Raw genomic sequence first — 26,899 nt, 5'->3', positions numbered from 1 at the left:
ATGTAGCACTTTAAAGACTAACCATCTTGTTAGTCTTTAAAGTGCTACATAGACCTGTATTTTGTTTCAATCCCTATCTTAGACAGCATAAATCTAAAGACACAAGACTACAGGGAAGATGGGGAAACTGAGGCACAGATGGTGAAATCTCTTCCCTGGTGTTCCACAATGAGTTTTCTGGCTGAACTGAAAATAGAACTAGGTTTTCCTAGTCCAGTGCCCTGTCCACTAGATAACACTGTCTCTCTAGCAGGCCTGGCCAAAGAATTTGCAGGTTTCAAGGCAGCATGCTAACAGCAGGGCCCGGTAGGTGGATGCTCTAGTTTAAGTGAAACCCAGTTAAGGGGTTACAGAGTCCAGCCCAGACAGCACAAGTCGCTCGCTGAATATATGCCACAACTCCTCTAGACTCAAGAAAAATTTCAACTGGCGTTGATTACAATGTCATCTGCCATGCTTTTACTGTTCACTCTGACATCATTATACACTACCGTAAAACCTCCAATGGAAGCCCCCTCGCTTTACCACCAATTTCTTGATTAGCAGACGATTAGGAACTTGCCGAAGCGGTGGACTTGGAAATGGATTCAAACTATCCAGCCCTTGTGCAAGATCGCGATCGGGAGCGTTCATCGGGAGGTGGCGGTCATCTCGGTGCAATGCAGAACCGGCCCCAGTGGGCTTGCACTGTGCTCCCCTTACAGAGCAGCTGGATCCGAGCCCATTGCCTGCAGTCTCCCTAGGTGCACCATCGGCCCCCGCGAGGCAGTGCCCCCAGCCCACAGGCAGCCCCAGGGTGCCTGGCTCACCACCTTTGCAGTGGGCAGGGGGCTAGAGCTAGCTTCCCTTCCTCTCTCCCTGCCATTTTTCCCAGTAGCCCCCCTGGGAAAGCAGCACTTCCAGGTAGGAAATGAAGAGGCCGAGACTGGGGGGCACCACTGTGAGCCCCTGGTCAGAGCAATCAACCCTGAGGAGCATCCTGTCCTGCTCACACTGACAGAGCACCAGGCGACCCCTCTGGCGTTGCCCTGAGGGGTTTGCCAAGCCCCCGCCACCAGCCCCGAGCAGGCAAAGCAAGAGCAGCGCACTGGCCGGGAAGGGGGTGTCCATGGTGCCAGAGGCCAGGAGGGAGGACAAACTCACCCGGCTCAGCTGCAGCTCAAGAAGTGGCCGCAGCCCCAGCTGCTGCTGCAAGAAAGCTGCCTGCCCTACTGCAGGGAGCAGCACGGGACCCTAAAGGCGTGGGGCCCAAGACAACGGCCTGGCTTGCCTTGCCCAAAAGCCAGGCCTCCTCTCTAGTTTTATATATCAGTTCCTCATACCCATCTTCTCCAGCCAGTATTGCCTCTCAGTCTACAGGTGACCCTGCTGGGGGGAAACTGAGGCACATTGGTAACGCAGAATGAATAGCAAAAAAACTGGAAAAGAAACCATAAGATGAGTACTACAGGGATTCTGTGCCTTTAAGAAATGGGCTGCATTTCTGAGTGAGGCGAAAAGTCAGAAATCTTCACATTAATTAACCAAGCAGGGGAGGAAATTTACCAAAAAATGTCTCAGGGAGGGTAAAAGTGGCAGGATGTCATGTTTAGAGACACCACAGAATAAACAGGGAGGTCACTATGTCAATCTCTTGCCCAGCTAAGATGGAAAAGCAGCTGAGTACACAGCCCTACCCCAGGCAATCATGCAAATGGGTAAGAATGGAAACAGTGCTTGACTGAAAACATGATCTGCACCCGTCAAGGAAACGTTTGCTGCCCTGAAACGTCAGCACTGCTGGCGTGTTTTCTGATCATTGTAAATTTAAAACATAGCGGATTAATAATGATGTTCTCTCAGGTCTTCCATCTCAGAATCTCAAAGAACATTAATTAACTCAGACTCAAAAATTCCTTCGGATGTAAGCAAGGGATATTTAAGCACCCCTCACTGAAATGCTGCCACCTCTGGAACAGACCATGATAGCTGTTTAACAACATGGCACAGTAACACACAGCGGGTTAGTGCCAGAAATGAAGAAGCCCTTATCAATCTGAAATTGTAGAGTGACTTTAGGTTAGCATTTGGCAGGGATTAAATTGCAAACTCTCCAGAGAAGGGGCTGTATTTTTTGGTCCATGTTTGGATAGTGCCTAGCACAGTGATCACCTAAACCAGTGTTTCTCAACCAGTGGTACAAGTACCTTTAGGGGTACTGGAGAGAAGTCTGGGGGGGTACATCAACACAACTGAAATCTGGAGAAAACTGAATTTTTGTTTTAAGTTTTACAGCGCTTTCTTATTTTTGTACTTTTTATACCCAAGAATTTCACAGCCCACTCGGCTACAATTAAGTTGTTTAAACAAATGTGTTGCAACGGTAGAAAAAATATTGTTTGCGTGACAACGGTAGGTACTGGGGGTACTTATAATTTTTTTAAAAAGGGGTTACTTTATAAAAAAAGGTTGAGAAACACTGACCTAAATTACAATTTAGGCCTTTAGGCATTCCTGCAATATCATTCATAAATAAATACATACATATTCACATTCAGTAATTCCTCATTTAACATGTGCCCGCTTAACACATTTTCACGATAGCACGATTTTTTTTTTAGAGAATGTTTTTTGAATTACACTACCGTCCCCAGAATTACACGATTTCCCCAGCAGGCCCGTTGTCGGTGGTTGTGCAGGGCTTCCCCCACCTCTTCACTGCACCATTCCCTGGCGACTGGGTTACGTACAAGATAGGGACTGTAGGTTTGTTCTGTAGGTTTGTTCTTAAGTTGAATTTATATGTAAGTCGGAACTGGTACATATTGTAGGGGAAACTCTAGCCAAACATTTCTCCAGAGCTCAGTTTTATTCTCCCACACCTCACTTCCCTCAGTCCTTTATTCTCAAGGTAAGGTGTCTGCTGAGAAAAGCCGCTCCACGTCTCCCTGGTCTGCTGGGGGGAAGCAGCTAGTGCGGGGTTGCCTCACCCCATTTGTAAGTAGGGATCCGATGTAAGTCGGATCCATGTAACCCAGGGACTGCCTGTATAACCGTTGAGTGGGGTTGCTCACATGCTTACAGTTCAGCACTGGGGGGCTTGTCAGATTGGAATCCATATTCGAGAAGGGTTTAAAATAATTGTCCAAACTAGACAGGGCTATTGTTGGCATGTATCATTCCTAGCAGGATTTATATTTTATACTGTAAATACTAATTATACTAGAGATGGTAACTTATCCCGAAGGCACATTTCACACAAAAATTGACCTCAAGCCACTTCTTATCAAAATAAGACAAACAGCATCTCCACGTAGGCACATTTTAAATGTTATGCAAAAATCTTTAAGTTCTCTTCTAATGAGCACACTCCTCTCAATTACTGTCTGGAAGAGCCTTTGGCCTTACCAGTAAAGAGATGTGAAGAAAAACAGACACGTTATTAGATACATTCCAGTCAGGGATACTTTATGCTGTTATCAGCTTGGCCATATCCTGTGATGGGTCCAGTGTTGATGAAAAGACTCACTAAGAGGCCTGTTGGTCCAGGTACAGTGGCTTCATAATAGAAACAAGTAGTCTTGTGGCACCTTAGAGACTAACAAAAATATATATAGTATCATGAGCTTTCGTGGGCAAAACCCACTTCATCAGTTGATGGAATGGAGAGGAATAACAGAAATCCAAGAAGCTTCAGGGGGTAGCCGAATTAAAAAACCTAAGTGTCCGTCTACACTGCACACTTATTTCAAAATAAGCTATTCCAGAATTGTTATTCTGAAACAGCTTATTTCAAAATAGCACCTCTACACTGCAGAGAAGCCTCAAAACTAGTCTGAGGCAGGCTTCCCTAATAGCTATTTCAGAATAGGCATTATTCTTCGTAGAACGAGGTTTACAGATTTCGAAATAAGCTGTCGGTTATTCAAAATTATTTCAAAATAGCGGAATGGCTGTGCACTCACATTGTTATTTCAAAATAACACTAGTTATCTCGAAATAACAGTGCAGTGTAGATGCACCCCAAGTATTTTATAGCAGAAAAAAGGTACCTATCAATTGTAGGACAGGTGCTAATGAGGCTAATTATATGGGCTGGAAGTGTCCACTTGAAGGAACCTCAAGAGATCATCTAGTCCAGTCCACCGCACTCAATGCAGCGCTGTATAATAACTAGACTATTCCTGACAATAAGTTTAAGGAGGCACTATAGTGGCAATCCTTGTCTTTCACTGTTTTGTTTCTTAGCTCCATTTTAATGACCTATTAGACTGTGAATGGAATAGAGCTGCAGCCTTTGACATTTACCTGCATGTCTGTTGCATGTGAAATTGTTTAACCTTTTTTACCCAAGAGTGGATTTGTAGATAAACACCAATACCATATGTTCATAAAGAATAAGTAGTAAAACTTCTTAAAAGTGGCCTTTGTGAGGCCTTTATTAAGCTTGCCTGTGGATTTGTGACTGAAAGGTGCTCCAGTCTGTTAATCAACATGCAGAAATAAAACAATGTATTGCCTAAGCATTCGAAAGTGAAAATACAACCCCACAAAAATTACTCACGTGTGAAATGCATTTGTAGGATCAGGCCCAAAGCATGGAGGGTGAAATCCTGGCCCCACAAATGTCAATAGCAAACTTGCATGGACTTCAGCGAGACAAGATTTTTAAACCCGTGGGGTCGCCAGTACTGTATGTGTGTAGTGACCCTGGTGTGAAGTTATAAGGCTGATTCCCAAGTGTAGAGAGTGTTTAAAAGCAGGGCCAACGATTTACGATAGTGCAGTGCTCTGTTAATGCAGATACAGTTGGATGAGCCTGTAGCACCGGCACAGTAAAATAAACACTGCATTTAAAAGAGGCTCTCAGAGGGGTAGCCATGTTAGATTGTAACTGAAACAAAAGTTAAAAAAACAATGAAAAGTCCTGCAGCACCTGAGAGACCTACAAAAATATAGGTGTATCATGAGCTTTTTTGGGCACATCCCACTTCTTCAGATGAATGAAGTAAGGGGTTCAGGGTACAAATCAATAGCAGAGAAAGAGGCAGGGACGGGGAGGGAAAGAGAAGGAAAAAATAGGAAAAAAATATTGTCAACTAGAGTGTCCATATTAAATGAGGCTAAGAGTGGGCTGTAAGTACCCAGTGCTTAGTTTTTTATGTCATTACAGTGTGGAGGGCTGTGTTGTTTATTTTGATTAGGATGGAGATCTGCACTGGTTCAGTACTCTAGAAAGCTAAATCAATGTTCATTTTGGGGTGCAGCCCCCTAGGGCCCAGCATGTTCCCCACATAAGGGGCAGAAATAGCCACCTAAGCATGACACAGCTGCTCTTCCATACCTAAGCCCCACCACTCCTGACCCTAGTCAACCCACTCCTAGCCAGACTCCCATCATGCCTGACACAAGCCAGACTCCCATGATGCTTTGCCTTAGCCAGACTCCCATCATGCCTGACACAAGCCAGACTCCCATGATGCTTTGCCTTAGCCAGACTCCCATCATGCCTGACACAAGCCAGACTCCCATGATGCTTTGCCTTAGCCAGACTCCCATCATGCCGGGCACAAGCCCAACTCCCATGATGCTTTGCCTTAGCCAGACTCCCATCATGCCCGGCACAAGCCCGATTCCCATGATGCTTTGCCTTAGCCCAACTCCCATGATGCTTTGCCTTAGCCAGACTTCCATCATGCCTGGCACAAGTCAGACTCCCATGATGCTTTGCCTGAGCCTGACTCCCATCATGCCTTGCTGCCCTAGCCCGGGGTTCCGTCTCAGCCCCGCCCCACCCTCTAGCCACGCCCCTCCCTCAAATGGAGCCCCTCCCACTCCGCAGCGCCGCGTGCGCTCACCGGCGGTGTGTCGGCGTGCTTGCGTCACGTCCGGGCGAGCGGGAGCCGGAAGTGGGAATGGTTGAGGAGTCGCTAGGCGCCGCGGTGGCGCCGGGTCCGTGCCAAGCGGGAGGAGACCAATGGGTAGGAGCCGGAATCGCCGCGGTTCCCCGCCCCCGCCTGAGCACTGGGGGGCCGGGCACCCGGGCTCCCTCCCCCCACCGCCTTGGGAGAGCAGTGGAGGGCGGGGGGAGGAGTTGGGGCTCCGGGGTCTGGTTTCGGTTGTAAGACTGGGAGGCCGGAAGTCTGGGTCCCTTCCGGGGGGGGGGGGGGGGTTTGGGACTCTTGGGTTCCTTCCTGATTGGGGGGGGGGAGCTCCTGGGTCCCTTCCTTGGATGCGGGGGGGCGGCAGTGGGGACCGCTGGGTCCTTCCCTTGCGGGAGGGGGGGTTGGGACTCCTGGGTCCTTCCCCCGGTTCTAGGATGGGGATGTTATACAAGGCAGTGGGGGCTAGAGGTCTGGCCTCCACAGTTTTCTTCCCGACTCCAGGGCTATGTCTACACTCGCGGCTTCTTGCGAGAGTAATATGCAAATGAGGCTAAGCGTGGAACGTCGCCGAGCCTCATTTGCATACCTCATGAGCCACTATTTTTTTTCAGAAGAGGCTCTTGCACAAGTAGGAAGGAACGTCTACGCTGCCCCTTCTTGTGCAAGAAAAACCCGCTTGTGCAAGGCCGCTACACCTATTACTTTTCAGGAAGAACAACATTGTACAAGAGGGTTTTTCTTGCGCAAGAAGGGGCAGCGTAGACGTTCCTTCCTTCTTGTGCAAGAGCCTCTTCTGAAAAAAATGGTGGCTCATGAGGTATGCAAATGAGGCTCGGCGATATTCCACGCTTAGCCTCATTTGCATATTACTTGTGCAAGAAGCCGCGAGTGTAGACATAGCCTAGGAGGGGAATGAGGTCTAGGGAGCCAGAGCAGAGGCACTTGGGAGCAAAGTCTTCCGGGGTCTGCCCTGCTTCTGCTATGTGACTCAATAGGTGACCAACCTGGGGCTAGTCACTTCCCCTCTCTGTGATGGAATGACTGAAGGTTAAATTGTTCTTTGTGAAAATGTTGAGGGTGGATAAGCCTATATAAGAGCTCAGCGTTGTTATCCATTTCTTTCAGTGGGCTATGCTACTGCTTAAGTCAATGGCAGTTGCCTTGCTCAGGCAAAAGTAGTGCCTAAAATCGATGCAAAATGCGCAACTCCAGCCACATGAATTGCATAGCTGGAGTCGATGTACCTTGCACTGGTTTTCTGGGTCAGCCCCACAACAGGTGGTTAACAGGAAAAATGATCCTGTCAATTTTCCATCCTTCTTGTCACACTGACAGGGCACCCTCAGCATTTGATTTAGCGGGTCTTCAGTGGACCTTCCAAATCAAACCCTAGCATATCTATCACCAGACCATCGATTCTCCGGCAAGTAGAGACATGGCCATGAAAAAGGCACTCTTGTGGAGGTGGAGTAATTATGGTGATTTGAGAGCACTCTCCTGTCGTCATAGCATGTGTTTACCAGACGAGCTACAATGGCACAACTGCACCAATGTTACCAGTTTAGTGTGGTAATATAGATTGGCCCTAAACTGTAGTTTCCTGAGCTCCTGTCCTTTCCTTGCTAATCAAGCCATACAATGCACAGACACCGTGTGGCTATGTCTACACTGCCCCCTCTTGTGCAGAAATATGCAAATGAGGTGAAGTGTGAAATATTGCTATGCCTCATTTGCATAATTAATGAGGCTCCATTTTTGCACAAGAGGTTTTTGCACAAGAGCTGTTCTTACTGAAAAAAAGTGAAAGAACAGCTCTTGCACAAAAAATGGAGCCTCATTAATTATGCAAATGAGGCTTGGCAATATTCCATGCTTTGCCTCATTTGCATATTTTTTGCACAAAAGGGGGTAGTGTAGTCATAATATATAAGTTTGCACCTTATCACTTTCCTTCAAAGAAAAACAAACAAATCCTCTCTGAATACAGAATTTAAATTCTGTCTTCTGGGTCAGTTATGTTTATCTGCCTCCTTTTGCTAAAGGCCCTACAAACCTTGAAATGATGATCTTTCCAGGCTTCCACAATATTGAAGGACACAGTTTTACTTACTGCAGCACTAACAGAGATTGGCGACTGTTGTAGTTAACTCTCAAATGTCTTGTAGCATCTTTGTTGTACATTATATCTGCTAGAATAATTAAGGCTGGCAAGTATATCATTTTGTAAATGAGATTTTGAAAACGCATATTCAAGGCAGTGATCATAGTTGTTGTATTTGCTATGTTGATTTTTGAACTGAGGGAGGAAATGAATTGAGAAGTTGAACCAGGTCTCAGAATGTCTTTCAAATATAGTTTTTCCTTACTCCACTGAGTTTCTGAACCTGTGAGCATGAGTTTCCACTGAGTTTCTGTAAAAGTGAGCATGTGTGTCCATAAACAAGAATTGTATATCCATAATTAATTTGAAATCACAATATTTTACTTATTTAATAAAGAAATACTGCCAGTCAGAAACCTAGGCAAGTTTAGAAAATATAAAGCAAAAGAAGCTCTGAGTATTATCTATGTCTGATTGTTTTCTTGGCAATTTGTAGTTTCAGAACATGGTTTTAATATTTCTTTCCATTGTTATTGTGTGAAGCCCATATATAGGTGAAATTAACTATGTGAAAGGTGCTATCAAATGTGAAGGTAAACAGAAAAAAGATACATTTTCTCATAGTTGTAAATGTTGTTTTTAACAATAGATGAATATCACATCAGACATTTCTGTGAACTGATTTATACTCTGTTGAAAAATATTAACATTGGTGTCAAGATCAAATTCCAATTTAATTATTCAGATTTTGTCCTTGAATTCTCCTTGCAGTTCCAATTTGATTCACTATTCTTCAGCACTTCCTATCCTGAGCTTTTTATATGCTGTTGTTGTGCACTGATACAGCTGCTGTGTTCCATCTCACTAGCGGTTGCATTTCAGTGGTAAGTGATCTGTGCAGATAATTCGTACAGTACATACTGAGGGCTCCAATCTTGCAGTGTAACTTTGTGTGGGTGTATTCGTGGATCCATTAGAGATGTGAATGGCTAGGTAGTAGGGTCCGAACCAGCTCTTTGCCTGCCATGGGCAAGAGGCCTGCTCCAGCCCTGTGAGGCCCACCACAGGCAGGGGCGGCTACAGCCTGGGCAGGGCAGCCCCTGTCCATGGCGGGCCTGACCTCCCCACCGCAGGCAGGCTCTGCTTCAGCCTGCTGGAACAGACCTTGTCTGCGGCGGGGAATGCCTCTTTAGCGTTCCCAGCCTACACCTCTTTAATCCCTTAACCGGTTAAACATAATGTTTAATGGGTTAACCAATTAAACAGGATTTTATATCCCTAGCATCCATATGGGACCCCATGACTGACTCTGCAAATCCTGTTGCAGTATTAGGGCCTGTGTTTGTAATGTGATCTGGGATCTGTTAGAAAGAAATCCTTTTATTTAAGAATATTAACTATACGTAGCCTGGATGTGTTGCTTTTTGTGTTTGAAATGTTGACAGTTTAAAAAAAAAATCCCAAGCAGAATACATGTGGATTTATTTATATTTGGGGGCTTGGCATTCCTGTTGGTGATTTACAAGAGCTAAAGAAAAACTCTTCAAAATGCTCTTATAGCATTTCTGATAGATAAGGCTTATATAAGGACTAATCTAATAAATGTTTGACTTCATTAATTAGAATGAGGGTGGAAATGGATGGCAGGAGAGAGATCGCTTGATCATTACCTGTTCGGATCACTCCCTCTGTGGCACCTGGCATTGGCTACTGTTGGCAGGCATGATACTGGGCTGGATGGACCTTTGGTTTAACCCACTATGGCCATTATTATGTTCTTATGTTGTTATGTTCATTTGCGCTTCTGAATTACAGCGTTGGGGCCTTGGTGAGAATATCGCTTTTTAACATAATTAAAATCTGTGTTGTACAGGAATAGAAGAAAAATGGCTCCTGGGAGAATCCACGTGCCTTATAAATCTGGGATGTCTGGATGATACTAGACCACAAGCCAATTCACCTTCCTGCCTTGATCAGAATAGTGTTTCCCAACATGGGAAGGTAAGACTCTAATCTTCAGTATGAAGCTTTAATCTGAGTACAAGACTGCAACCCTAGAAATGTTGAACTCCTATCTCAGCTCTTGAGGTTTGAGTGCCTCTAAATCTGGACATCCACTCAACCTCTTTTTCCCCATATTTCTATAATGGGGATAATACCATCCACTTCCCAGGGATGAATATTAATTGGTTAGTTATTTGGAAACTGTTCTGGAAATGAAAAGTGATGCACCATGGATCACATTCCTGCTGAACATGACTATGCAAAGCTAGGAATAAATAAGGAATAGAACTGTTAAAATTATAAAGCACTTACTGTCACACTCTTCTTCACAGTACCACATAAGTGAGTGCCATGTAACAATGCTATTAAAGTGGGGTTTAATATAGCTCAGTTATAGATTAATTTGCATTTTATCAAAAAGGGCTTTGAATAGTGTTATATGCAAAACTTATTGTGATATGTTTGTGCTAATAAACCTTATGAAAGGCACAGCTACCTAGCTTTTAAAACTTGTTAGGAATGGCTTCTGAAGCAGAAATGAAGAATGGCAAAGTCTGTGTAAGTGGATTAGAATGCTGAATGTGTCAAACACGTGCCTACGAGTAATTTTGAAAATCTGAAAGGAGAAAAATAAGTGTCCATTGTCTGTCTTGTGTTGCTACTGTCACATCAGATTACTTTTTTTGTAAGTCTCATTACTTGCTGCCTTTTGGGTTTTTCATTTTTGCTTTGCTTGTACAGGAACGCAAGACTCTGTTTCGTATTTAGTACGTGAGAATTAGGTAATGAAACTAACATTCTGCTGAAGTATTTGGGCTTCCAGCTTGTTTGCATTTTACAAAAGCAATTATTGTTCATCTGTGTTAACAGTAGGGATGTTAAAGTGGGTTTAATCAAGTAAATGTGTAACTGCTGGGGAAAAAATATTTTTCAGCAGTTACATGGAGGAGGGTGAGGGGCAGCCCAGGAGCCTGCATGTAACCATGTAGGTTACACTTTCACATCCCTAGTGGTCATGATTTTTTCTAGCTTTGAGCAGTCAGGGTGTAATCTTGATCCCAGTGGCTACGTCTACACTGGCCCCTTTTTCGGAAGGGGCATGCTAATTTTGAAAGTGGGAATAGGGAAATCCGCGGGGGATTTAAATATCCCCCGTGGATTTAAATAAACATGTCCGCCGCTTTTTTTCCAGCTTGGTAGGAATAAGAGATCCTCCGGAATAGGGCTTTATTCTGGAGGATCGGGCCAGTCTAGACGCTTTTTTTCCGGCTTTTCCCCAAGCCGGAAAAAAAGCGGCGGACATGTTTATTTAAATCCGCGGGGGATATTTAAATCCCCCGCGGATTTCCCTATTCCCACTTTCAAAATTAGCATGCCCCTTCCGAAAAAGGGGCCAGTGTAGAGGTAGCCAGTGAGTTTAGTATAATCTTACTAGGAACAGGGGCAGGTCCTTTGTATGAACCTTTAAAGTTGGAAGTTCATTTAGATATTCAGATTCTGAGTCAGTTTTGGAAAGGCTTAGCTCTCTGCCTCTAAGATGCATTTCAAACAGTTTGTCTTCTTCTTGAATTTCAGGATTAGCATCTCCTGTTTGTTTCCTGCTTCCTGGCACTTCAGCATCTCCCCGGTGGGATGTCCTCGTATACTAAACACCACTTTACGACAAATTATCGTCATTGGAATACTTGCTGCTGCTGTCTCCTTGCTTTACTATTCCCTTGTTGTCATCCGGAATAAATATGGGCGTTCATACAGGGACAAAAAGTTTCACAGGTGAGGACTAATATAGTATTCAGAACAGGAAATGAGCATGACTCGGGGGTTCCATGTTGCTCATTTCTAACAGTTGAACCAGTGAGTAGTGATTGTATCTCTTGGTGTGCATGAAGCAATATGAAGAAATAAAATGCTTCCAGTCAGTTAATATAAGATGCTGCTCACTGAAATCAATCTTGGAGTAAACTTTCCTCTCTTAAAACCTCCTACATCGCTTTGGAGTTATTTCTTATTTGTTGTTTTGCTTTTGTCGTTTTTTCGTTGGTTTTCTTTCCCCTTTCCTTTTTTGGTGTGTTTAAGGCAACATTTAAACAAGTTTATAAGTGAGGTTTGAGCTGTGGTACACTATATCCCTTTGATATTCTTTCACCTTCTTGAGCTTGTTGAACATTTGTGTAAATTTAACTCTCACACATATACAGCGGATGCCACTTAACAATCAGCATATTAACAACCTCCAGGTACTAGCAATATTTTGTCAGGAATCAATCCTGTCCCACTGCCTTTAATGTTAATGGGATTTGGATATTGGCAACAGGCGTGCCACTTACAACTTTTTGATGTTCTATTCCTGGCTGACCCTCCTCCACCACCTGCCTGCAGCTGGTAGAGGCTGCAAGGGCTTTCCATAGTGAGCAAGAGTACTGGGGGCCTGAGAGGCTGCATGGTACCTGACTGTCAATTACAGGCTGCATATGCCTTGGCACCGGGAACCTAGGCTTGGCACATCCCAATGCTCTCTTTGTTCATTGCAGATTTGCAGCACAGCAGCCAGGAAGGAAATGCAGGGAGGTGCAAAGCACCAGCTTCAGGAAGGTTTGCAGGGCTGCAGCACAGGAAGGAAGCACAGTCGGACATGCCTTCCATGGCTGCAGCCTTACAACCCCCTCCGCTGCTGCCCTGTCCAGAGCCTCCCCCTTCAACCATAGTCAGATTTGCAGTGAGATGTTTCATGCGTTTTGCAGTGCTTCCACCCCTAGTTGAAGCTCTGCGCGTCTGTCTTCAGCGAGTTGACAGCCTTCAGATAAAAGCAACTCTATGCAGGCAACAGAGAAGTTGCTAATAAGGAGAATCAGCTGCATATAAAAGTGTATGTTGCATATTTTATATTTTAAATAACTTTTTCCACTCGTGTTTCTCTAAACGTGCCTCTCCGACTTAAAATTGCTTTTCTCTCTCTATCTATCGAGATTAAAAAAAAATACAAGTTTTTCCTGTGGGACGACAGAATCATGTCCTCACGTCACTCTGCATCCCACAGCTCCTCTTCCCTCAGCCACCCGGCCTCTTTCCTGCTGCTTACCCCATTAGCTCAGAACGTGGCCTGCCCCGCTCTGGCCCTTTGCCGGCTGGACCAAGAGGCCCAGGCTGGTGGTGGGAGGGGTGGGGAAGGGGGGCGAGGAGAAGGCGGGCAGGTGGTGAAAGGCCCAGGCTCCCCTCTCCAGAGGCACAGGGCGAGAGGCCGGGGCTGGTGCATCCCTGGCTGTCCCCTATCCAGCAGCTGCGGGGAGAGCTAGGCCTGGCGAACAGGGGCCACAGCCCCCATTTGTTTGTTAATATAACACTTAGCATGTTTGATTAGCCCTTATTATCAAATACAACATGTGGAAGAAGTGTTGTGTAGTAGATACCATTTTCTTGGCTTCCGCTTTCAGCTCTGCCATCAACAATTAGATGATTTGGGCAGGTGTTTCTCTCTCCATGTTATCCCTGTATAAAAAGAAAATAATGCTTACAAATCTCACAGTACGTTGTGTGCCTTAATGTCTATTAAAAATTGTGAGTCCTTTAATAGAAAGCAAAAGTTGCTGGGTTGTTTGTTGGGTTGTTTGAAGTCTGGCATATCCAATCACATTTGTAATATAAATAAGCAGATCTATTCCCAATAGACTTGAGCTGTTTTTTCTTCTAGATACCTTGCTCGAGTGACGGACACTGAAGCTACAGACACCAGCAATCCCAATCTGAACTATGGAATTGTGGTAGATTGTGGCAGTAGCGGGTCTAGGATCTTTGTGTATTGCTGGCCAAGACACAATGGCAACCCACATGATCTGTTGGACATCAAACAAATGAGGGACAAAAACAGGAAACCAGTGGTTATGAAAATTAAACCAGGTATCAGGATGAAACTCTGTTCAGTCATTTTTCCCCTAAACAGCTGACTATCTAACGCAGAACAATAATTCAGATTCAAATGAAACCTTGGGATTTTAATCTGTCAGAGGAAAGCTAACTTCTTTTTTGATTTTGGAGTCCAATAGATACAACTGGTCTCTAGGCATATCTGAATAATTAGGTGTATTTAATAGACAGTCCGATCCGTGTCGTCTGTTGCATAGTTCTCATGCCGTTGTGTGAAAATATCTGTGTATGTTGACCATGGAAATGCTGCTGGTGATAGCATAGCTAGCACTGTTATGGTCACAGTGAGGTGTTGGCCAAAGTCTGTGCTGAACATTTAAGAGTTAGATTAATTTTACCTTAAAAATCCCAATGAACTGAAAACATCTAGAAATGGGAAATGCATGAGGTAAACTCCATTTCCGAATTTTAGACATCTCTCTAGTCCGGTACACTCTGTTCTGGCAACGTCGGTGGTGTGGTGTGATTTTAGTTATCCAGATACCCACTTATGGATGTGGCCAAGTTTCCTGTGGTCCCATAAAGTTTGTTTATAGCCACCAGTCCTGGCTCTATGTCCTGTGCTGTTCTTTATCTCCAATTTACCCCTAAATGTCTTCTAGAGCTCAGCAAGCATTTGGAAGTGTAGACCATATTTGCCCTCTCATGGTTCTGCAAATTTTCTGGTTCAGCACTGGTCATGTCCCAAGGTTGCCAGACTAGAGAGGTTCAATCTATATCTTGTATTCCTCCTGCCAAAAAAATTTCCATCAATTCTTGCAAGGGTTATATATGGTACAGCAACTTTAGGATTTTTTCCATATTTGGTTTGTACGTATGTTAGCTAGAAAACTACTGGTAGAGTAAGTCTCTTTGTTACTTATAAGTAATTTTTACAGTACTGGTTAGTGGTTGTAAATAGCTGACTGTATGTAAATATACTTACTTTAAATCTCCAAAGCCGGTGAGTTTAAATTTTCTTTTTTAATTCTTTGTGAAAGAAACTATTCCCTTATACTTTGCACTTCCTTATTCGTTCATCTATTTCCCTAGGTATTTCAGTGTTTGCTAGCTCTCCTGAAAGAGTCAGCGATTATATTTCTCCACTTCTGAGCTTTGCTGCAGAGCACGTGCCTCGTGCAAAACACAAAGAAACTCCTCTCTATATCCTCTGTACTGCAGGGATGAGAATCCTGCCTGAGAGGTGAGTAGGTACCTTATTTCTTTCAATGCTTGCTTTAAACATCCTAGTGCTCTGGGTGGTTTAACTATTATCCAAAATGTTGCTCCTTTTTCAGCCAACAGAAGGCAATACTAGAAGATCTGCTCACTGATATTCCTGTGCACTTTGATTTTCTGTTTTCGGACTCTCATGCAGAAGTTATTTCAGGGAAACAGGAAGGTAAGGTAATACTGAAGAACAAAACACAGTTTTGAAATATTTTTGTTTCTTTTCAGTGGTGTTCTGTTAAATTTTTTATTTTTGGCAGCTTTCTTTGTCTAAATGCTTGGTAAGTAAGAGATCATATGTCTCAACAGCAACAAAGTTTTTTTTTCCCCTTATTGTCAAAATGAAAAAATGCCCCAGTAATTTAAGAAAAAATGTCGTATAAAATCAGGAGAAATAATCAATATCTCCTTATTGAACTATGAGGCGTGTGTCCCCATTTTCAATTACGTATGACATGAGCCAGAATCCAATATAATAGGATTCCAAGGAAGATACTGGAATCCTCATCATGGGAGACTAACAGATTGGACAAACACTTGTCAGGAATGATGTAGATTTACTTGATGCTGCCTCAGTTCAGGGGGGTGGATTACATGACTTCACAAAATCCCTTCCAGTGCTGCATTTCTAAGATTATATGAAAAGACCACCCTTGCTTAACCCAAAGATATTGAATGGTCTAAAAATAGTCCCACAAACTGTGGAAATTTGGTCAAATTACAAAGGATGAGTATAAACAAATACTAAAAGTATGTAGGGATAGAATTAGAAAGAGGAAGGTACAAAGTGCTCTCAAGCTAGCTAGAGACATAAATGGTAATAAGAAAACATTCTGCAAATATATTAGAAGCAAGGGGAAGAGCAAGGACAGGGTAGGCCTGTTACTTGGTATAGAGGGAGAAACAATAACATATAATGTAGAAACAGCAGGTGTGCTTAAAGATTTGTTTCGATTTCACCAAGAAGTTTGATGGTGGTTGGATGCCTAACATAGTGAATGCCAGTGAAAATGGGGTAGGATCAGAAGCTAAAATAAAGGAAAAAAGTTACAAATACGTAGACAGTTAGGGTATGTCTACACTACCCTCCTAATTCGAACTAGGAGGGTAATGTAGGCATACCGCACTTGCAAATGAAGCCCGGGATTTGAATTTCCCGGGCTTCATTTGCATAAGCGGGGCGCCGCCATTTTTAAAACCCCGCTGGTTCGAACCCCGTGCAGCAAGAGAGATTTAGGTTGGAGATGAGGAATCTAACTGTCAGAGTGATTATTTATTGCAATAAATTGCCTAGGAAGTTTGTCTAACCTGCTCTTAAATCTCCAGTGGAGAGAAACCTGACAGAGATGATCTAGATAGTGCTTGGTCCTGCCTATGACTAGACTTGATGACCTCTAGAGATCCCATCTATGGTTCTAGAAGTACTGTCTGTAGAGGGAAGCATAGTTGGATATAACTGTCTTATCAATGACAGAGTCTTCACATTTTTTTCTGAATTTTTTTCTACTTTTAAAACTTGCTTTACAGAATGACTTTAAACTACTAAACTAGGATTGTATGAGAATTACTTGAATGTTAGATGAGAAATTCTTAAATTGGAAAGAATGCTTATAAAAATATTTCTGCATGTAACACAGTTAATACAGTATGTTCATTTAACTTGTTAACACATTAAGATAATTGAGGAAGACTAAACTGTAGTACTTAAAGTGATGAGATGGCCTGCAATTTTTACATATTTGCTTTTTTTCTTAATGCTCCTAGGAGTATATGCGTGGATTGGCATCAATTTTGTTTTGGGGCGATTTGAACATATTGATGATGGCAAGTATATTAATTATATTCCAGAGGAACTTCCCGTATATTGTCAACACATTTGCGGGGGGGCGGGAGTGTGATGTGCAGGATCATTTTTTTGTGTGTGTTTTCAAATAAGTCAGGTATGCTTAGTGGAGAACACAAGTCACACACAGTGCAAAGAGCGATATCAAAATTTCACGTGACTAGTCTAGTGAATCACACTCAATATTAACATTTGTTAATGTCCAGAGTAATTGTCCTGATGGTAGTTGTGGTCTTGGAGGTGGTTAGCATGTCCCTGCAGTCCCTAGGAGGGTCAACACAGGGGGTCTCCACGTGCTGTCCTTGCCTGCACACACTGCTCCTGCGGCTCCCTTTTATCGCTAATGGAGCACTATGGGCGGTGGAGGCTGTGGGGTCATGGCCTGTTGTGGATGAGGGGTAGTGCATGCCAGCTGCTTTCGTGGGGTGGGGGGCTGGGGGCTGCTGGTCTGCCTTGACTCTAGTGCTGCCTGTCCCACTGACCTAGGATTTTATGAGAATTATTTGAATGTTTTAGATGAGAAAGCAGTTAAATGGAAGCTCCTCTTTTTGTTTGAGTTTTCTGCTGCGTAAGATCCCATTCCCAGCTGTGTTTCTCAGTAGTGCCAGATACTCCTTTTGTATTCCAGAGGATGATGCAGTAGTAGAAGTGCATATCCCTAGCAGTGAAAACAAGGAAGCCATCATTCGTAAGAGAACAGTGGGTATTCTCGACATGGGCGGAGTGTCAACTCAGATAGCATATGAAGTCCCTAAAACTGTAAGCTTTGCCTCTTCACAGCAGGTTATTATCTGTACAATTTTCCTTAGTTTTTCTTTTCTGTTTTTAACCCATATCCATTGGTTTTTTTGTGTTTTGTTACATCACATCCCAAAACCAAGCAAGAGAAGACGTGACCACAAGTCCCTAATCAGCTAAGCAATTCATTTGTGTGTGTTCATTTGAAATAAAAAAAAGTTGATAAAGCATGGTAGAACATTCATTGATAAAACATTCATTTGTATAAGTATTTAACTTTCTTAATTGGGTTTTTCTAAGCAGACTTATACTTAAGTGTTTTCATGTTGAAAGTTGCATAGCTCCCTCATGAGAAGGGAGGTGTATTTATTTGTCATGCAATTTCCCTTAATAAGCTAGAACAAGGGAAATTGATCAAAGTAAGAAATTACTTTATTATGCTGTATAGTGTACATACCACATTTTATCTGCTGCAAAAAATGAGAAATTACTTGTTTCTAAATTTCAAATGGAACAATGTGATTTTTTTTAATCCCAAAAGTATGCATTGATTTTTAGAGCAAATCGCAAAGTCTTGAATAAAGCAAACTTCCATTGACTTCCTGGGAAATTTGCTAGTGGAAAGACTGTATAAGAACCACAGGCATTTGATTCACAAATCATTTTTATTTAAGCAGTCTGTGACATTGCATTTTTCCTTGTATTAGCAAGCACTGCCTCTTCGTATAGAAGGCAGAATTCTCCTCTTAACTCAAAAGATTTCCTGAATTATTCTTCCCCTCTCTCCCTTCACCTACGTGTAGGATATGCCCATATTTAGGAAGTGGGTTGTGCCCACGAAAGCTCATACTATCTACATGTTTTGTTAGTCTTTAAGGTGCTACTAGACTATTTGTTGTTGTATCTTAATCTTTGAAATATATACCATCTGGGCTGCTTCTTTTATTACAAGTCTTTGACAAAGTCATTGAAGCATAGGTGGTTCAAAAATTTAACAAGGAGAGGGCGCTGACTCGTGTGATTTTTAAAAAATTGTTCTCTGAAGCAAAGATGAATTTGATAGTATGAGAATTGGCAAGGAATTGTTTGTCAGGATATAGTTTTATAAGGTACTACTGTCTGAACTTGCAGTCAGATATTGGATCTAAAGAGTTTTCAAGATGATCCTCCCTCTGCTCTTTTGACTGGGTACCAAGTTAAATGCCTGTGATGGTTGTGAGCCTGCTACTGCAGCTGCTGAAGCCCCACACGCTGTTACACTAATTCCCTTGGCCCCTTCTACATGAAGTGTTTTTGGAACGGATTTTTCTCTGAAGTGCTTCAGAAATGTTGACGAGCAGTTCTGGGGCAAGTCTGAGGCGATCGGCGTGAGTGCGCTTGTATGGAGAGTGGCTTAGAAGCTGTGAGAACACTGTTCTGAAATGACACATTAGTGCCTGTAGCACTCCGGGTGTTCACAGGCTTGTTGAGACTGGCTCTACTTTGTTCTGTAAAATTCTTTCTAATTGCCTTTTGCTTGGGTGCCTGCAGGAGGAAGTAGCCAAAAACTTACTTGCAGAGTTCAATTTGGGCTGTGATGCTCATCAGACCGAGCACGTGTACAGAGTGTATGTAGCGACGTTCCTTGGTTTTGGTGGGAATGCAGCACGGCAGAGATATGAGGACGGTGTTTTTACCAACACGATGTTTAGAAACAGGTAACTTTCTGTGTGGCTGATTTGTGTATTATAAATACTGACACTCCTGAAACCCAAGCAAAATGTAGACACCCCCCCCCCAGATAAAACACATCTAAAATTGCTGAGCAGTATACCGTCCCTTTTTAAATGCTATTTCTGTTCATTCCCTAACTTGAATGCTCTGGAAGGGGGTTCCACTGAAACAGTTTTGTGGCCCCCACTAATTGCAGATATGTGGCTCGCTCAGCAAGACTCAAGTGCTTTCATGCTGCTGCAGGGCTCTATTCGGAGTGCTCCCCAGAGCAAGTTTATGGAACTGTTCTTCTCTGGGGAAGAAGCATGGAGTGGGAGAACTACTGAGCCTGCTTTGATGATCCAAAGACCTCCCATTCTAGCCGATCAGTTTGACACACTGTTCTTGGAGACAGCATTGTGTAAAAATTGACTAAATTACATTGAAATTGCTAGTGGAGGAATTATTCTTCAGCCACAGGAGGGTCTGGGAGCATTTGAATCAGCCCGTTTGAGGTGCTCGCACTTGACTGAGCCAAGCAGTCTGTTCTAGTTGTATTGTTAACTGCAGTTGCCAATTGTCCATCTCTCTGGAGAAATAGAATTTTCCCTCAGCCCCAGGGCACAATTCTTGTGTGACTCACCCTCAAATCAGAAATTCCCTCCAGACCCCACGCTGCATCATCCCGGAGCAGTGATACTCAGACTGAAGCTTGCAAGCTGCAAGTAGATCTTTAATGTGTGTCCTGTAGCTCTTTGCCACATCTCCATATTAAAATAGTGTGTCTGTTAACCAGTTGGTATGCATTTATTATGTTAAGTATCAGAGGGGTAGCCGTGTTAGTCTGAATCTGCAAAAGCGACGAAGAGTCCTGTGGCACCTTATAGACTAACTGAAGTGTAGGAGCATAAGCTTTCGTGGGCAAAGACCCACTTCGTCAGATGCATGCATCTGACGAAGTGGGTCTTTGCCCACGAAAGCTTATGCTCCTACACTTCAGTTAGTCTATAAGGTGCCACAGGACTCTTCGTCGCATTTATTATGTTGTTCACCAATTATCAACTTGCACAAAGTTTTTAACTTGTTTTCATGCACAGTGTCCACATGGGGGAGTTACAGCACAGTGTCCTGTTGTAGACACCTTGATCCAAAACGCAGGGCACTGCACACTGGCCTTAGAAGCCAATTTAGCTGTACCTGTTGTGGTGGGTTTTTTTGGTTTTGGTTTTTGGTTTTTTTTTTGGTACCAGCTTCCAGTTACTGTTTTTCAAGAAACATTTAGTAAATTATGCTAATTAACTTCTTTTGCATGTGTTAGCCAAGCTGTAACCGGAGAAGAGATGCAGCTGTTATTTCTGGTAGCTTCAGTATTCTGAACAGAGCCCGCGGTGCACCATGATGTTTTTTTAGATCTCTTCATGGAGTTTGTGTAAAATTGCAATGTAATACAAAAAATCTGCAGTTGCTTGGATTTTTGTTCTGTCTCCAGATGAAACGGTGCTGTGACTCTGGTAGATTGGGTGTAGTGAGACTTAATGTGTTCTGTATGATCTCTGAATGTAAAAATAGGTACCAAAACTTGCTGAAGTCAGACACTTGGTCTTCATTCTATCTGTTTTTGTTTATGTAACTTTGTCCCAAATAGGATTTTGAGTTTACAGTTTCTATGATTGTTTCAACTCTGCTTAATCTTGTGCACAGGCTCCTGGGTCAACAGATTGGTATGACTTCTGAGTCTCCCTACCTGGACCCTTGCCTGCCTCTAGAGATTGAGGATGAAATCCAGCAGAATGGGCAGAAACTGTATGTGCGAGGGACTGGAGATTTTAATCTGTGTCGTGAAATTATTCAGCCTCTCATGAATAAGACCAATGAAACCCAGACATCTTTAAATGGCATTTATCAGCCTGCAGTGCACTTCCAGAACAGCGAGTTTTATGGCTTCTCGGAGTTTTTCTACTGTACTGAAGATGTATTGCGTATGGGGGGAGACTACAATGCTGCTAAATTTATTAAAGCTGCAAAGGTAATGCATTCTGGAGATATTATCTTCTTAGTTTGAGATAGCTAGTAATCCAAAAACAGCAGCCACTTCTGAAACTGGGGAAGTGAAGCTTTTCCTTTGGGAGCCAAACTTCCTTTTGTGTTATATAATTAACAGTAGCTCGTTTTTCTGGCCTCGTGTGTTTTCTCTTGAAAACAGTTCACTACTCCATAATAGTAGAGGGATTCTGGAGTGAGCAAGGTCTGTCCCAGAATTTGAGAGCTGCACTCTAGAGGAATTGTAAAAAACTCGGAACTCTCACTTTAAAAATGTGATGGGAATCAGTTTTTATCTATTATTCAGCACATGTGGTTTAAGCCAATAAAAAGGGACCAGAACACAAACCAGCTGTGACCAACTTGCTTTTTGTCAGCCTTCCACTGACTGTTATGTTTAATTTACATATTTATAAAGCTGCTTATCTATTGGCATAGCATATTTTGCTTAATTTTTAATAAATAAACTGAACTGTTTTGTTTTGTGTAGGATTATTGTGCCACTAAGTGGTCTGTCCTGCAGGAACGTTTTGACCGTGGTCTTTATGCATCACATGCTGATCTTCATAGATTGAAGTGAGTATTCATGTTAGTACAGCAGAAATCATGCATGCAGAGTTGTCAGAAGAGAAGCATCATGCCCAAACGACTTATTGCTATCTGTGGCATGAGTAGCTGTGTCAGTGCTGGGATACTAGAGAGGAGGTGGGTCTCATTTTAAAAAGGCATTGGAAATTTGAATGTGAGTTTTATAGATTCCCAGAGCAGAAGGGACCATTGTGGTCAGATTGAGTGAAGCATTAAGAATTGCATCAGCTATAGAAAAGACTGATCCTACACCAGTGACACATTTTAGCAATAAGTAATGCAGCTCTTAGAGTACAGGGAACAATCCTGTAATGCATTTTTATCGTGGTTTAGAAAACTTCCAATGGACTATGGGGTATCTTAGTATGTCACTGCTTAGCAGGTCGGATGTTACCTTGCAGTGCAGTTTCGTGATTGAAGCAGGTGACTAGTGTGGTGCTTTCCAGTCTCACTCTACTTGCTGTTATCCTTTCCTCAAAGGGGGGAAGAGAAAGCAAACCCCCAGTTCCTGAGGCCCAAAACTGCTAACCCACATCAGTATTGGATTGGAGGAGAGGTGTGGGCTTCAATAAGAATAAATTGATTAACTCTTTGTGCCCTATATGTATGTTAGGTCTTCTTGTGCCTGTCTTAATGTGCAAGACCGTTGGCTGGAACTGTTTATATTTTTGTCTTTACAGTAGATCAGTGGTCCCCAACCTGTGGTCTGCAGACCCCTGGTGGTCCATGACAGTACTGCATGGGGTCTGTGGAAAGTTTTTAAAAATAAGGATTGGGCCCACCATGGTGGGCCTCATCTTTACTATTCTTTTCCTTTCCTGGGTCTGTGAAATTTTAATAGATTGAAAAGAGGTCAATATGCTCAAAAAGGTTGGGAACAACTGCAGTAGATTATAAATACGTCAAGGGCAGGGACCTGAATCTTGTATGTGTACATGGCTCTGTATAAATAGTAGAAAAAATGAAGAATCAAATGACATAGCCAGCTTTTATTCTGCTTGTTCTGTAGGTATCAATGTTTCAAGTCTGCCTGGATGTACGAAGTGTTCCACAGTGGTTTCTCTTTCCCCATCAACTACAGCAATTTAAAAACTGCTCTGCAGGTTTATGATAAGGAAGTGCAATGGACATTGGGAGCCATCCTTTACCGAACACGATTTTTACCCTTAAGGTACTGCTGGCTCTTGCAAATGGTTATGTGCAAGGCTGGGATGGTGGGTGACTCGATATGGAAGTAGTTGGCAAAAAGGAGAGGAAACATTGCTTTAAGTGTAGTATACAAAACACTCGTACGTAGGGGCTGGGTGTTTATTTCAAACCAAAGCAAGTCTACTAAATGTCTCTGTGGATAAAACCAAACATATCTGTCTTCAGATGGCTCAGCAAACGTTACTGTAGTTGAGCTGTGTTCAGTGCATGTTAGGGATGAGAAAGTGTAACCGTGTACACGGTTAACTGATGAGCCTGGGCTCATTGGTTAACATTCATGATTACATGTAGGCTCCCCTCATACACTGGGTACCAGGGAACCCGCTTCCCTCCTCCCCCCTGTGCTGCTGCCTGCGCCACATGTAATCACTGAAATTGTCAGTGGTTACATGATTACCTAATCACATTTTGACATCCCTAGTGCACGTGCTTTCAGTTTTTATGGTATGATGATCAAAAGGCCTTTTTGCTGCCTTGCTGAAGGATTGAAGTCCTGTTTTGTTTGTGTTTTCCCCCTTTGTTTCAGAGACATCCAGCAGGAGAACTTCAGAGGAAATCACTCCCATTGGAGGGGCTTCTCCTTTGTTTACAATCATTACTTGTTCTTTGTCTGTTTCTTGATTGTGCTGCTGTCCATTGTGCTCTATCTTCTGAGGCTGAGACGGATTCACCGGCGAATGCTGCGCAACAGCTCTTCAGCTTCTCTCTGGATCGAGGAGGGCCTCCCACCACAGAAGGTTCCAGGAGCCTTATGAAACATGAGGATAGAGAGCCTCTTTGTGGGACTTTTTAAAGTACAAGCCATTTTTTTTACCTCAGGGTTTCTCCTCTTTTGTCTGTCCTCCGCTCATCCCCCCAAAATCATGTGAGGAAACATCTCCTGGCAGTATTCAATGCAGCGTTAGAATCAACTTAGATTAGGGGAAATTGAGGTCAGATCAAACTGAGTTGACAAGAAAATATCTGCCAAAAATGGCTTCTAAAATAATTTTTTAAAGTAAATGCACTTTCATATTAAAAGGGAGAGAGAGAGTCCGGACTTGATGCCAGTAAATGAATTAACAGAGGCAGCTTAAGCTATGTATGGTATCAGAATTGATTTCTCTTCCTTCAGTAAAATTGTGAAATGATACTAGCTAGGATGAGTGGGTATATCGATGTATATTTTTGTTCAACTCTGTGATTGATATTTCACGCAGCTTCTAAACTCTCAGCCTAAGTCAAGAAAAAAGAAGTGTGGGGCGGTTTAGAATTAGTGACATTATTAACTGACCTGATAAAATGTGAAAAGTTGACATCTTAAATGTTGAAGTACTGCAACAGAAGAGAAACATCTATCATGGCTACTGCTGTGTGTATGCAAAACACACTTAAAATCATTGTTTCGTTTAGTCATTACAGGTTTCTTCTTCAGAAGCATTGTTTTATGGTGACAAACGTGATTTTTCTTTTTAACCTTTCATTTGGTGGTGTTTCATGACAACGATTCGTAGATCTCCCTGAAATTCTCATAAGCTTGAAAAGACTGGAAAATGCACAGACTTCAATTAGCCCTCGTGAACTAGACACGTGCACATTGTCTTTTTATTTTTGTTCTTTCCTGGTATAATTTCTTACCTGTTAATTTATATTTTATTTAAAACAATATTAGTTTTATTTGAAAGCAAACTTGTTCATGATTAAAAATGGCATTTATATGAACCTCTAGTGGATAAAAACTTTATTGTCCTATTTAAAATGGTGCGTGCTCTCGCTTCTGACATGCCCATTATACATAACCTGCCACAGTGAGTATAAATATGTTCTGAAACTTTACACAATTCTCCATATTGGCATCTTCGTCCTCTGTACACCCAACTTTTGAAGAGAGCTGACTTTTTTTGTCTATTTTTTTTAAAACTAAAAGCAAACAGATCTGTGGTTGGTTGTTCTTTTTGGTTTTGTTCAGTTTCAGATCATTCTGGTTTTGTTCTCTGCCCAAATTCTGGCAATTGTGTTCTGCCTCTCTAATCACTTTGTACGTAGTCACTTCCTGGTTTAAACTGTTGTGGCATGGATGTGTGTGTGTGTGTACACACACACACACACACACACACACACACACACACACACACACACACACACACACACACACTGCTCAGGGAGTTACGGTCATCCCATAAATTGCTGCACTTCGTGATGAAGAGATTCCCCAATCAGTGAGCAGGAAAAGTATTGGGGATGGGGATGGCTTGTATTTGATTGTGGCCTCTTTAAATCTTGTAAACAAGACTTTCTGTATCATAAAAAATTCCAAATATATCTCATATCTTGCCTCATAGGTCTGTTATGAGGAAAAATTAATATCAGTCAAGCTCTGGAAGGCCCCCCATATCATGGACCATTAGTGATCCATGACGGTCTTGCAGGTGGGCTGCAGGCTCAGGGCTCACCTTCTCCCCTCCCTGCAGTGGGGAGCCTGCACTGGTTCTCCAGCCCCTCACCACTGCCCAGAAGGAGGAAGTACCAGAGCAGGCTTCCTGATGGCAGGGTGAGGGGAGAGACTCACAGGCTGGATCCAGTTTGTGCAGAAAAGAAGCATTTGCCCACCCACCGTCGCTTCCCTTTCCTCCAGGTAATAGCACAAAAAAGTGCTCACTTGGAGACTTTCCCTGCTGCTCCCATTGGCTGAGATTCCAGCCAATGGGAGTAGCAGGGGGACAAGCTTGGGAGTGGCGGGAGGCGTAAAGCCAGGTAAGTGCCTCCCTCATGCCCCTATCACCACCCTCCCCCCCCTCCATGCCCCTACACCAGTGTTTCTTAAACTGTGTCCCCTGGCACACTGCTGTGCTGCAAGGCAGTTGGGGGTTTGCCGTGGAGAACAACAGTTCAAAATGGCCACCCTTAAAGGGGCAGGTGATTTTTAAGAGAAAAAAAAAATCCTTGGTGTTTTTCTTGAAAAAAATAAATAAAAATTGTTTGGTGTTCCTCCGTCTTAAGTTTAAGAAACACTGTCCTACATCGTCCCTGCTAGTCCCTCCACCCCCAGCCCTTTCCTGCCTCCTGACCAAACCTCATATCTCCACTCCCTGCACCCATTTGTCATCCTGTGTGGTTGGCTGGTGGTCTGGAAAGGTTTGCATTGAGTGGTGTGGGCCAGGGGCCAAAATGTTTGAGAACCATGGTCTTCAATCTACAGAGACACAAAGTATTTTAACTGCAGATCTGTTTAGGGCTTCACTATGTAGCTAACTGCTTCAGTGTATGCTGTCACTGGTTACTCCAGCAGCTTGGCAGCTGTAGCAAGCATAACATTTCAATCCGTTTTTAAAACAGATCAGCTCTACAACAAAGTCTTCCCAAAGACCATGCTGACCTAATGCAATGTGAGTATTCTGCTCACTTTTCAGAGCTACTTACTGTGTGCTGACCTAAAGCATGCTACCTCTTTCAAAAAGGAATTGATGCGTGATTGCAAGGAGTGGGAGACTATTGCTGTTTCTATCAATTTTTACAAGTGCAATTCTGCTTTCTGTAATGTGACTACCTGCATGAGAGAACACTTCCAGAATTGGGACTCGAGTTTTATAACCAATGAATAGAAGTGTTGAGGTGATCTTGCCTTTAAAGCTAATACAGTTTCCATTACAGGTTTTCTTTAAAACTTATGGGTAGCATTTTACCCTGGTTTCCAGAATTAGACACAGATAT

The 26,899-nt window shown here is 43.0% G+C and overlaps 1 protein-coding gene and 1 long non-coding RNA gene across 3 annotated transcripts in view; one reads left to right on the top strand and one right to left on the bottom strand.

Annotated features, from left to right (window-relative positions):
* The window catches only part of LOC112547817 (uncharacterized), a 41,257-nt gene extending 35,282 nt beyond the window's left edge, over positions 1-5,975 (bottom strand). Inside the window, exon 1 of the long non-coding RNA XR_003091626.3 lies at positions 5,838-5,975. This is a non-coding gene — a long non-coding RNA (uncharacterized LOC112547817). The remainder of the gene's footprint in view (positions 1-5,837) is intronic.
* On the top strand, positions 5,831-25,527 carry ENTPD4 (ectonucleoside triphosphate diphosphohydrolase 4). 2 transcript variants are annotated; one of them, XM_075910645.2, is made up of 14 exons: positions 5,831-5,960; positions 8,737-8,849; positions 9,839-9,966; positions 11,545-11,742; positions 13,658-13,863; positions 14,923-15,073; positions 15,168-15,271; positions 16,864-16,923; positions 17,571-17,701; positions 19,211-19,377; positions 21,074-21,398; positions 21,903-21,988; positions 23,010-23,171; positions 23,736-25,527. In XM_075910645.2, exons 3-14 carry the CDS (start codon positions 9,899-9,901, stop codon positions 23,962-23,964), a joined length of 1,887 nt encoding a protein of 628 aa, XP_075766760.1. In that variant the 5' UTR covers positions 5,831-5,960; positions 8,737-8,849; positions 9,839-9,898; the 3' UTR covers positions 23,965-25,527. The 2 variants fall into 2 exon arrangements, with proteins under 2 accessions (XP_075766760.1, XP_075766759.1); XM_075910644.2 differs by having other exon boundaries at positions 17,571-17,725.
* Positions 25,528-26,899: the final 1,372 nt, after the last annotated feature.

Source organism: Pelodiscus sinensis, chromosome 28 (genome assembly GCF_052426305.1).
Source record: "Pelodiscus sinensis isolate ZL-2025 chromosome 28, ASM5242630v1, whole genome shotgun sequence".
NCBI classification, from domain to species: domain Eukaryota; kingdom Metazoa; phylum Chordata; order Testudines; family Trionychidae; genus Pelodiscus; species Pelodiscus sinensis.
The sequence above is the reverse complement of the archived record's forward strand: the minus strand, read 5'-3'. Positions and strand labels throughout refer to the sequence as shown.